At 42.9% G+C, this 12457-nt stretch overlaps 1 protein-coding gene across 1 annotated transcript in view; it reads left to right on the forward strand.

Moving 5' to 3' along the window:
* Window positions 1-12179, forward strand: part of LOC142571619 (uncharacterized) — a 196276-nt gene extending 184097 nt beyond the window's left edge. Inside the window, exons 14-17 of the mRNA XM_075680127.1 lie at window positions 6797-6865; window positions 7550-7752; window positions 9404-9482; window positions 10447-12179. Of these exons, the coding sequence (XP_075536242.1) occupies window positions 6797-6865; window positions 7550-7752; window positions 9404-9482; window positions 10447-10482 (387 nt within the window). The 3' untranslated portion in view covers window positions 10483-12179. The remainder of the gene's footprint in view (window positions 1-6796; window positions 6866-7549; window positions 7753-9403; window positions 9483-10446) is intronic.
* The last annotated feature ends 278 nt before the right edge of the window (window positions 12180-12457 follow it).

Below are 12457 nucleotides of genomic sequence, written 5' to 3' on the forward strand. Positions count from 1 at the left end.
TACCCAGCTTATCATGATAGAGCAAATGCATGTATTTTCATCTATCGTGATGTCGTCGTAGATATAAGGATTCCAAGTTCGCTGTCTGAAAGAAGAGCACTAACTGAAGTATAGCAGTTGCACGAGCGAAAGATAAGGCGAGTGGATTTTTTCGGTACGCTCTCAAGTTTTTCGCTATTTTTGTTTGTGTACAGATCCCAAACCACCGAGGCGTATTCCAAAACTGGGCGAATATAGGTTATATTAGCCAATAATTTTATTTCTTGAGTTGCCTGGCGTAGGGAACTTCTTAGGTGTCCAAGCTTTTTTCACGGATGTCTTTTCTATAACAGTGATGTGGTCATTCAACCGGAGATCTGAAATGATTATTACGTCTAGGTATATATAATGCTTAAGACAGCGACCTACGATTTGTAAGGGTATTTTTTTTTTGTGATGTCGTTGACGAATAATAAAAAAAAATAATAGCCCAATGGCCAACCCTTGCGGAATGCCTTATTTCACTGGTGCCGGGCATGAACACGAGCTTGCGACCGATACACATTGGCTTCTAGATGATAAGTTTGTTTCTGTTAATGACAACAGTGAATTATTTTTAGTACGGGTTGAAATTTTAATAACAGCTTTTGATGTGAGACACGATCAAATGCCAATTGGAGAATATCTATTTGACTGTGTTTGTACAAGGCTAAGGCAAATTCAAGTATCGTCTAAAGGAGTTGGGTAACTGTCGACATACCCTTAAGGAATTTTTTTTTGTGATGTCGTTGACGAATAATAAAAAAAAATAATAGCCCAATGGCCAACCCTTGCGGAATGCCTTATTTCACTGGTGCCGGGCATGAACACGAGCTTGCGACCGATACACATTGGCTTCTAGATGATAAGTTTGTTTCTGTTAATGACAACAGTGAATTATTTTTAGTACGGGTTTAAATTTTAATAACAGCTTTTGATGTGAGACACGATCAAAGTCCAATTCGAGAATATCTATTTGACTGTGTTTGTACAAGGCTAAGGCAAATTCAAGTATCGTCTAAAGGAGTTGGGTAACTGTCGACATACCCTTAAGGAAACCATGTTGTCACCGGTCAATCACGTTATTTTGCTGCAGACCAGTTTGACACATGCTTAAAAATAATACATTCCAGCATCATTGAACAGGCGCATAATAAAGATATTGGCCTGCATTAAGTAATTAGTGAAGGGTTTTGAGCTTTAGGGATAGGAACAATTTTCGCACGCTTCAAATCTGTTGGGAGTTCTGCAGTGGATAATTATTTTTTGAATATAAGAGATAGGTAGCTCAAACACCATTCGGCGTACCTACTAGAAATGTGTTCGGTCTACAGTCAATTCTAGGCTGTTTCTTTCTTTTCATGTTCGTACTAAGAAGCAGTGAAAAAAAATAACGCCTTCTTCAGTTATCGTTATGTCAGTAGTTTCAGTATTTCAGTATGTTCTATTTAGACCGTCCGTCTAGGCAGAAAAAAAGAACGTGTTAAATGTTAACTCAAGAAGTGATTCGTCGGTGACTAATTCACCATCAACGAGCATCTTATACGCTTGTCACTCCTTAGGTGACAAGTGTCGCCAGAACTTCACGGGAGTCGAAAGCAGAAAATGTTTCAAAGATGTATTAAAATAGTAGTCTTTAGCATTTTTTACAGTTTCGTTTTACTATAGATGCAGATCCGTAAGTTTTGATGCAGAAGCTGGTGACGAGTTCGGGTGCACTTGTTTGCTCACTTTCTTCAGCTTTCGTCGCGTGCACACTGCTTCTGTCGTGATCCATGGCCGAGCAGAATGTGCTCTGATCATCTTTGAGGGAACGTAACTTGAAACGCATTTCATTACAATATTTCTGAAGGGAACCCACATACCGTCGACAGACCAAGTGCGTGACTCGTACAAAGTATGGAAATCAGAAAATGATGTATCCAACAAGTCAAGAACGGCGACGGCATTAGCACATGAAAAATTTGACACTATGTATTCTTCTTTCACTGTTTTTATCATACGCAGTGCAATGCTCAAAGATGACATTCGGGGGTCAGATACACCAGCAAAGACGCACAAACTACGATTTCAACGAAGGATGCTGCGTCTCACAAGAAAAAAATCCAGAATAGATTGTGTGTTGTTTTGAGCACGGGTGGCTGATATTACTAGATGTGTTAGGTCATAGAAAAAGACAATGTCGACCAAAGACTCAGCAGTACTAGAAAGGGGCTCCGGCAAGTCCTTGTCTTATTAAAAACATTAAATTGTCATTAACATTAAAATTGTCAGTTAACAGTGCATTGCTAGAATTTGTATGGCAGGCACAAGAAAAATAATTAACTTCGTCAAAAAAAAGCTCTATCGCCCTCCAGGAAGGCGGTAAAATGCACCCACAACAGGATTCAGTTCCTGAAGATACATTTTAATAATGGAGCACTCATCGCCAACTATGTCAGGCAACCTGGTCACAATTTGGTAGCTTTTCAACCGAATAGCTATGCCATTGCCACGGGAAGGTTTCTTCATAGTTAATCTGGGAATTTAACCAAGTTTAGGTTATTGCAATGACATGGGGTGCATGCGCTAATATGGTACTTTCCAAGTCATCAAGTGTATTAATAATACTACGGGCATTAAATTGAATACGTTGGTGTAATTTGCCTGTATCACTTCATAGCATTCATTTATTAACGACATTCCCTTGAACTGGCCCTCTTTCTTTGCGGTCCGCATACCAAACGAATAGAGTACCATTAACTCGGATTTTCCTTAGCTTAATTTCAATTTCTTGCCTGCCCTTCGATTTTCTACCATGCTTTTCCGGAAGTTTCTTTTTTTTACGTCATGTCGCTTCTGAAAAGACCTTGGAAATCGAGATACCCGCACCCTTTAGTTTAAAGCCGGGTTTTAGTACACCTACCTTATTGCGGTGATCAATAAGTTTCAGGATTACTGGTCGAGGCTTATTTGGTTGTTGGCGGCCAATTCTGTGAATCCTTTCTGCAGACGATATTTGCGTCTATGATGTTAACAAATATGCTTTTGAGTACACTTTTCCTGAGCTCGTCGAAACTTTCGTCAGTTTTTTTTTTTCCGAGATACTAAAAACAATCAAATTATTTCGCCTACTCCTATCTTCAAGATCTACTAGTTTGCTTTACAAGCTTCTGACCGTTTTTTCCAGCATATATGTCACTGTCTTCGTTTCAGTTATAGCTTAAGCGACTTCTACTTTCTTTAACTCAATGACATCTAGCTTTTCCCGAATGCTTTTCTGACCTTTTAAGAGTTTCGAAAGCAACTCTTGAACGTCTGGGCCAAAATTAGGCTCAACATCACTACACCAAAGAGACAGCCGATACGCATCCAGCTGAGCAGACAATTCTTAGGCAGTTAGAGATGCAAAATTTCATGAAATTTTGAGGCGCGTGAAAAAAAAACAGGTTTACATGTTTTCTTCAGCAAAATACAAAAAATTGAAAACAAAACGAAAAATTGGAAAAGGAGACGATTGCGCACAGAACTCTGAAAAACCCGACACATTTATTTCTCTAACACTGAAAAGAATATAATTGTTACATTATTGCATCACAAAAGTCCCAGCACCGGGTTCAAAATCTAGACGCGATTTCAAGTAAAGGCATTGATTTCACATCAAAGCGTCAAGATCGACATTTCTATCAATGTGTGTCCGATTCATTTCCGCTTGACGCGTCAACACTTTGCTGTGCAGCGGACGAAGCCTTCCAAACATTGAGGTTCGAGTGCACGTATAGAAGTTCTTGCACGCGATACCCTGCGAGCCTGTTGCGTAGCTTGGAGTTATTCGATCTTGCCATTGAGTGCGGGAGTTGGCCGACGTTGAGAAAAACTTAGAGAAATGGCGGGCATTTACACTATTTACAGGAATATAACAAAGGGAATATCAGTAAAAAGTCATCGACGGCCGGCAACAAATCGGACGCCGCGGCCCGCGGCAAGAAGACCATCTCTTTCTTTCTGATGGTTTTCGGGCTTATAACCCCTTCACTTCGTCGAGGTCGACCACGTCCAGCCGTCAAGCCTGTGCAAGTGTTGTCATTTTTATCCACTCGTAGGGCCTGTGTAAGTGGCGTCATATTCGGCCAATGCGCACAATCCATGTGCTCTATTCTCCGATGGTCGCCTCCGTCCGGCGTTGCCTCCTCGCCTGGTAGGCGCTCAGCAGGAGGGGAGTGGTCGTCCTTGAACGACCTTCCAGTGCTGCAAAGCAAGTTCTTTTTTTTTTTTGATTAGGGTCAACAACTTCAAACCGTGCCGGCCTCCAGTTGCACTTTCGGGAAGCTTCACATAAGGGGGGGGGGGGGCAAAAACTCCACGCGTGGCACACGAGAGCGGCATAGCCAACTTGTCTGACGGGTCCGATAGTACTGTCGACGCGCACCTGCGGACCATAATTGGAATGCGACGGCGAATGGTTGCGTTCGGAGATTTTACCGATGCTGGTTAATGGTCCGTATTTAACATTGTCTCGGACCAGTTTCTTTCACATGCCTCAAAAGAAAAATGAATCTGCAGTACACGACAGGCGAGGGTGCTCAAGGGTTGGTTGAAGCAAAGTGCCACCACATGCACGGATCCAGGTGCTTCGCAGATTTCCAAACTCCTTCTTTTGACCAAACTTCTGGAAACGCTGAGAGGAGCCACATCGCAATAGAAGATATCTGCGGGGATGCTTTCTTTCCTTTTTTTTAATTTCATCCTGATTGACAACAGGTGTCAATTTTGACCACCTGTTTTTTTTTACCCTGTGGAGATAAGTCTAAGTGTAGCGTGCGCTTTTGCATTTTTCCCCGCATGAGTGCTGCCGGAGATCGAGTCATCGTCGTCGTGCTTAGAATTAGAATATTCTAGTCGCTGAGTCACTGCGGGGTGAACAACTGTGCGATGCACACTTCGAAACATGGATATTGGTCATGATTTTGGTGACCAGTAATGCCTTGCGTTGCCCGATACCGAATCACTTGCCGTAGGTCACCTTACTGGCAACTACATGCGCCGAGACCCACGTTGTCGGCTTGTGGTACTGCAATGAGGTACCTTGAGTTCTTTTTACAAATCCTGATTTGCAATAGTTTTTTATTTGTTCTGCTGTGCAAGTTTCAGCAGCTTGGTCTTTAATAATCTCTGTTCTCTAGCGTCTTGTTGCGAAGCCATCTTTTCTTCTAAACTGAGCTACTTCGCTTACCTCACTGCATCTGTTTTTGTTCGTTCACATGTCCCGTGATATGCGCTGATGGCCATGTAAAGTGATCAAGGTTAATGTGAACACGGGGTTCACAAAGGCGTTCTTCGTAAAATGATTTTTGGCTACGGTATTCTACTTTGGTATGTAGGGCTTCTTGTCTTTCTGCGTGGGAGGTGTTGTTCTGCGCAGTGCCTTTCGTTTCTTGTTTCCTTTTCCTTCTTCCTGTTTAAGTGGGCGGGCGTGCGGTCCGTTTCAGGGAACAACTGCCACCGTCTTTTTTTTTGTTTCTCTCTTACGTAGTATTTTATATGCTTCTCTGATGCAATAATGATGTTAATTTGTAAAAGAACAACAATGTCATAATGTCAATTTGTAACCAAGAACGCTATGTGCATTGCCATCACCTGTTACACTCCAGGCGAGCTATAATGTAAAGTTATTCCATTCTGGCATTCCAATCTCGATCCTGATGTCAAATTTACAACCACCAACGCAAGCACGGCCAATTATCCGCAAGATTCTTTCAACAGCCCAGTCAAACGCTGACCTCGTTTTAGGAGATGACTTTTCTTTTTTCAAGCGAATAGCAGGGCTTACCGCGATAAGGCTTCCTTATATAATTGGTTGACTAGAGGCGAGGATTGCGTACACGAGGGTGTCAGTGGAGCCGAACTAGCATAATGAAAGCAAATAGCCGACTGAGGAGAGTGGTGCCGGCGTCACCGATTGGTCCACTTGCCCTTGCATAGTTTGCAGTGGATCGTCGACAATTGCGGAGGCGTGCAACGGGGCGTGAAGTATACCACCACAACGGATGCTCAGTGAAGATCTTGCAAAGCACTGTCTTACATGCGCCTAAATGGATCGGAAACGCAAAATTTTTAATATACGCAAATAAGTTCTCTCCGGCAGCTCCGAGTACACATGGCTGAAATGATTAGTGGACAGCCATATTCTGTTCCTTTCGGAATGGGACCAGCCTCCGGCTATTGCAAAACCAGTCCAGTTTTGTTCGGTATAGATGCATCCTTATTGCGTTCACGTCACATTATTGTCGTGAATTTGCGCGGTTTTGTGACTTCGCGTGGCAAACAGGTGAACTAGGCGTAGCCTGAAAACATTTTCACAAATCGCAGAATGCTAATGGGAACAAAAGCACAAAATCGGAATGAAAAGTTTTTTTTAGCCTAACCATGAATAATCAGTGTCCACACGTTATTTTTAGATGGGGAGTTTTCGTGATTTTCGTGACGCTTTGTTAAAACCGGTGACGTGGGCATGGTCGCAACAATGTATGGCCAACCACGAAGTGCTAACGAAGGAAATGAAATAGATACAAATTTGAATGAATTTACTTTATAGTGCCCCAGGTACAGATTGCGGCGAAGCTTAATAATTTGCACTCTGCGATGTGAATGTACATGGAACCGCATGCGAAGGCTACAATGCCCAGTAAATCGGCACGCTTATCAAAGCCCCATAGAATATTTTGCTCCCAACCATATATATGTATACGCACATGTTATATCGCCTTAACACGAATTTTCGTCTAACTCGATATTGCAGCTAAGTCTCGTTGACCTTGCCGGCAGTGAAAGACTGGATAAGAGTGGCCTTGAAGGACAGCACATAAAGGTAAGCCTGAGCTTGATAATCTTGAATAAAAAGTAAATACAGATGCACGGGAACTCGCACTGCGCTGTAATATAATGTGAAAGGTGGTAACACGTCGAGTCGACATGGATTTTCTTAGACAACTACACGCCACATTAGAACGCAGATTTGTCTCGCTTAATTGTCCCGTTTCTATTTAGGGTGTCAGTACGGGTCGACTATGACATCACGACGACGAGCTAGAAGGGTATATATCTATATATATATAGCGCTGTGTTTGTGCCGAATTCTGACCGTTTTTCTGGTTCGTGATCAGGGCTCGCACCCATCCAGGAGCACACGCATCGTTCGAACGTTTATTATAGGCGGAATATTTGTGTAGCTGCGCTCTCCGACTAGCAGGTAGGCGAAGGAAGGGGCGCCATCAGGCGCAGCCGGCGATGGTCCTTCTCAGCACATTCATCTACCGTCCACCTTTCCACACCCACAGACCATGCTCGCTTGTTAGTGTGTGACACCGCGCTGTCAAAAAATGATGTCTGCCATCTAACCTGCATTTACCTTTCCACATGCCTTGATCTCATCCCTTTACAGCGATATTTAATGAAACTGCTGACTGCTGAGGTAATGATCAGATGCACCAAATGTTTACTCCAAGTATCGAAACCCAGCTTGACACGCCGAGTTACCTTTCTGTATTTGCAGGAGACAAACAGCATCAACAAGTCGCTCTCAGCACTCGGAGACGTGATCCAGGCCTTGGTGACGCAGCAGTCGCACGTGCCGTACCGCAACAACAAGCTGACCATGCTCATGCAGGACTCCCTGGGCGGCACCGCCAAAACGCTTATGTTCGTCAATGTCTCACCCAGTAGCGAACACGTCGAGGAGACCGTCAACTCGCTGGTGTACGAATGACCTCGTTTGGGCATGCATAGGAATCTTGCCGTTTATGCCGCAACGTTCTTCAGTATGTGGCGATGATGGTGCAGGAGCGGTGCATTGTTTCGCAATTTCGAATTAGCAATGAATGTTAGCATAAAGTAGGCGAACCTCAAGACTGACAGTAGGGCTAGTAAAAATCTTTCGACGTAGAGTGCATGGGGCGTAGGGTAGAACGTGGAAGCAGAACAACATTGCTGGATAAAAATGGAAAGTTTAGTCCTCTTTCTTGTTGTGTTTTTTTTTTCCTGTAATTTATTCGCACACAATCCTTGCTGAAAGAAGCTTTTTTTTTTGTCATCTGCTCCAAGATCATACTGAAAAGCTCTTTTCGGCACGTCGTAAGCCCAGCTTTGTAACATTTTTGTGAATCTCAAATGATTAATAAAAGAAAGAATAACGTCATTATTCTTGAGTTCCCACATGAGTTTTCGGATATTTTAAGACTATCAATGAAGTTTTCCGTTCTACTCATGAAAATAAAATTCAGTCAACATTATCCTGTGCCAGTTCAACCTGTTCAGTTGTTGCATATTACGACAGCTTATGACGGCTATCATATGGTCGATTGTTCTTCGCTCTAGCACGAGGATAAAATATTCAAAGAATCCTGCTGGTGCCGAGTGCTGCCGAGGAGCCAAAATCTTCACGTAAAGCTGTCACCACCCTCTCTACTTCGGGAAACTGCGCAACGTATCCCAAAATAAGCACCATGACCACTCCATACGGACAACTGCCTGTGGCAGCACAACGCAAAAAGAACATAGAGCATTCGGACAGTACATTCTTGGACAGCCAATCTCCGTGCTTCGAGAGCAATATAGTGTGAGGCACGCATATCTAGAGATCTCGATCGGCCATTTCACTCGCCAGCTTTCGCGAAAAACAAAGCACAAGCCAACGCCACGGTGAGACCACTAATGGTCATGCCGCGTGCTTGATTCACGCTCTATAAAACGGATATTTAGGACCCAGCAGTTTTCGGTAAGTAGTTACTGCGGACGCTCGCGCAGACTGCAGCCACCTACTCGACCACTTTTTCACACTGTAGTAAGCACTCTGAATATCTGCATGGCAAGATTTCGTGCGTTTAGTTCATGTAGCCAACGCAACCTACACGCATGATTAGTTCACCGCTGAAGCTACCTACATCTATAGACACGGAAGGCAAAAGCGATTTTCACAAATCTGTGTGGGCTCAGAAAGTTAGCCCTTCGGTGTATGGCTATGTTGTCACGGTCCTTCTTTGTCCATTTGAGCGAGGAGTCCTTGCTAAAGCGTTTCTGTGCACCGCTTAACAAACGCCTAATGAGGGGGCTTAGTGCGTGTAAGTGCAGTCTAGTTTCGGGGCTGTTTATTTACAGCGTTGCCACAGTTCGGCTGATCAACGCCGCTGTTGAGCTCTTCGAGAACGCGGACAATATGCAATCTTACTATACCTGAAAAAAGTGACGTAAACCGATAGGCCAAGTAGCATAGCCAAGCAAAGCCTGGCTTTTTCCGTTTCTGAACTTAGTTAAGCTGCTGTCTCGGCGAAGGGGACAGTGATCGGGCCTGTGCACTTGCTTGTCGTGTGGATCCAACGGCTCGTTTACATTTGATTTTGTTTCTTTGCAGGTACGCTACGCGCGTCAGACAAATCACTAACGACGTGGTAAGGGCATCTGAAACGAAAGAAATTGCCAAGCTTAAATCTGTGAGTACTTTTTGTGGCGGGCGCTGTTGCAGTTTGAGAATCACTTTTTTTCAGTTATCTTCAGTCACTTCTGAGCTATATAAATGCAATGTAGATGATGTTGCTCTTCGGTACAAGTCTTTATAATTTCTCCCTCACTACTCTTCTCCATAAGCCTACGTGTAAACTGCTGAACATAGCATCAACCAACGTGGCATACATCGCTCTTAAACCTGGCTCCTAAATGTTCAACGTCTCGTTTCCCTTGCCTATGTTGTAGCACAACCACAACCACCACTTTTCATTCCTTTCCCGACAACTCTTTGCATTGATTTAGCGTTTTTATTTGTAACACTGTTTTTGCAAGCACGTGATCATTATAAACATTTTAGCTCTCACATTTTTTAGCGCTCATATATCTGTTTTCTCTTGTCATTTGTTCAACGACGCCCCCCTTACTCAATGCTCCCCCTGGGACCTGTAAGGTACTTTGAAATAAATTAATAATAAATATCATCGGACATAAAAGTCCGCGGCTGCAATCCCACCGATTTGGTAAAATTATTGATTTTACATCTTATTTTGAAATATATCCAAACAAGATATCGAAACATTTTTTTCGGTCACAGATTAGTGCTAAGGAGCTCACATAATCGTTGATGCTAAATAATTTGGGGCATGTAGTCAATACAATATGTAAGGCAAAATTGTTTTTTCTGCTAAGGGTCGAAATTTGCCAAAAGAAATGAATTATTGCGGTGGGCGTTGGTATGTTCCTATATATTACCTTAAATAGCATATTAAGTTTGTTAGTCTTTTATTGCGCAAAACCCGGCATCGAAATATGTACGCATCGTTTGTGCAATTTTGATAATACTGCCGGAAATGTCAAGACAAAATGCGAGGTTGCCTGTCCTATTATGCCGCAAAGTGTTCAAGGATGAAATGGTGGCCATTTAATCGTTAACGTGTTGATTCCTTTCAGGTGATTGCCAAGCTGAAAAAGGAAATATCGCCTTGAACAACGGTGCATTCTAGCGGTGCAAGCTACATTGTAATGGGTGCACCATGAAGAAAAACACCCCGAGGGCTGTATTTCAAAAACAAGCTACGAAAACCATCAAGTGCTGGTGTGCACATGGCGCAGCTCTTCCATCTTGGACATCAGTGACGTCATCGTGACCACACTTCGGCCAGTCAGATAACCCCATTTAGAAAAAAATGAAGCTCACGCTATATTGTTCCATTCAACGGAGAACATCGCATCCGGCGAGGCCTTTGCCACTTTTCGCTTTTGCCACTTCGAGGTGCGCTATGTTTCTACCTCGGCGAATGAGATGCAGTGCTCACTTGTAACATTCAAAACCCTCCTTTTCCTTGACTTTTAGTACTGACGCATTTGTCTCATAGATACATCTTGAAGGGCTTTAACCACCTTCTCTGCGCGCATGAGAATATCTGGCTTTTGAAAATGACATTAAAGAAAAATATTGTTTAAAATAAACAGCCGTCCTTGCAGTGAGCGCGAACTGAGCGAAGGAATTAGGGATCGTAATAAGCACAGATCTTCCTTCCTCTTGGGCACTTTGTTTCGCCGTTCTTATTTATTGCATCTGTAATTTCGCAGTAGTTTGCAAGCTGTAGAAAGACAGATGACAATATGATCTCAGGTCCACAATGAAACTTCGCGTTAGATGTTACAAATTTGTAGTCATATTAAAATGTGATCGCAATTCCTGTTGTGACTTTTCTTCAATAAGAAACAGCTGCTTCTGGACATCTCAACTCGACGTAAGTTGTAACGCTCTTGCTGCCAAATGCATGTTGTCTGTGTGTCTGTGACATCATTCTAGTGTAGGGTTGTTTCTGCACTTTCGACACGTCACCTAAGCTGGCTGTTCAACGAATTTGGTTGCATTATTTTGTGACAAAAAATAACAAGAATAGGAGCAAAAACGCATTTGAAATGGCATAAATAAAGGCGGAACCTGCATCATGCGCGCATTATCATATGGATTCGCATCGTGCTACAACTAATACCACCATTTATTTTACCTTTTTTTTAAATCGTGACATTGCGCTCAGTTCCAAGGATTCATCGACGTGCAATGTATTTAGAGGTACAGTTGTCAAGAGGTGTTCAATTAAGCAGCGGTGAATCTTTGATCCCTTATATGCTAATACATGGTTTAATAAGAATGGATACAAGGCAATTTTATCGGCAATACTGCTCTTAAGACTTCCTGACTGCGCCCTATAAGAGAGGTTTTGCTGTTTCCTTTCAAGTCCAACTGCTCTAGCTAGTCACTGCTCTCTTAACATAACACAGGCTATAATGAATACTCCACGTCCACTGTGCCCTTATTCGACAAAAAGATTGTCTAATCTGCAGAAGTTCTTCACAAAATATCCCAGACTTCTCTTCACCCACTCCAGCAGCTACAAGCACACTGCCTGCACGTGTGTCGAAGTTCCACAGGCAACATTAATAGAGCAAACTTGCATTAGCAGAAACACAAGAACCCACTTTAACGGGATCAGTAACGTCGAAGTATGTCACTAACATTTTCGGCTGGTCACCCAACACTGTTCACAAACACTCATTTTAAAACAGAGTGCTTGTTGGCCTAGTTGTTTCATGCTAAAACTCATTTTACAAACTGAGAGTCGTCCCAGAATGCACAAATTTTGTACCACCACAATAAATTTCACTGCTTGCAACGTGCACTTTCTAGCATGCGGATTTGAATCACACACCCTCACTTCTGGAACAACCAACAACCTCAACATCCATACAAAGCCTTCACAGTAAAAATTGGGTCCGAAAAGTCGCAGCAATGCAGTTGTTTCACATCATCGGTTTGAAATGTTACAGGACTTCATACTTGTCACTCCATCGGTTGTACGGAGGCCAAGGTTTCATAATGACAGCTCCGTCACCATCCACAGAAAGCTCAACATCAGCATTCGACATCCCAGAGTTACGAGAAAAATAT

This window comes from Dermacentor variabilis, chromosome 2 (genome assembly GCF_050947875.1).
Source record: "Dermacentor variabilis isolate Ectoservices chromosome 2, ASM5094787v1, whole genome shotgun sequence".
NCBI lineage: Eukaryota > Metazoa > Arthropoda > Arachnida > Ixodida > Ixodidae > Dermacentor > Dermacentor variabilis.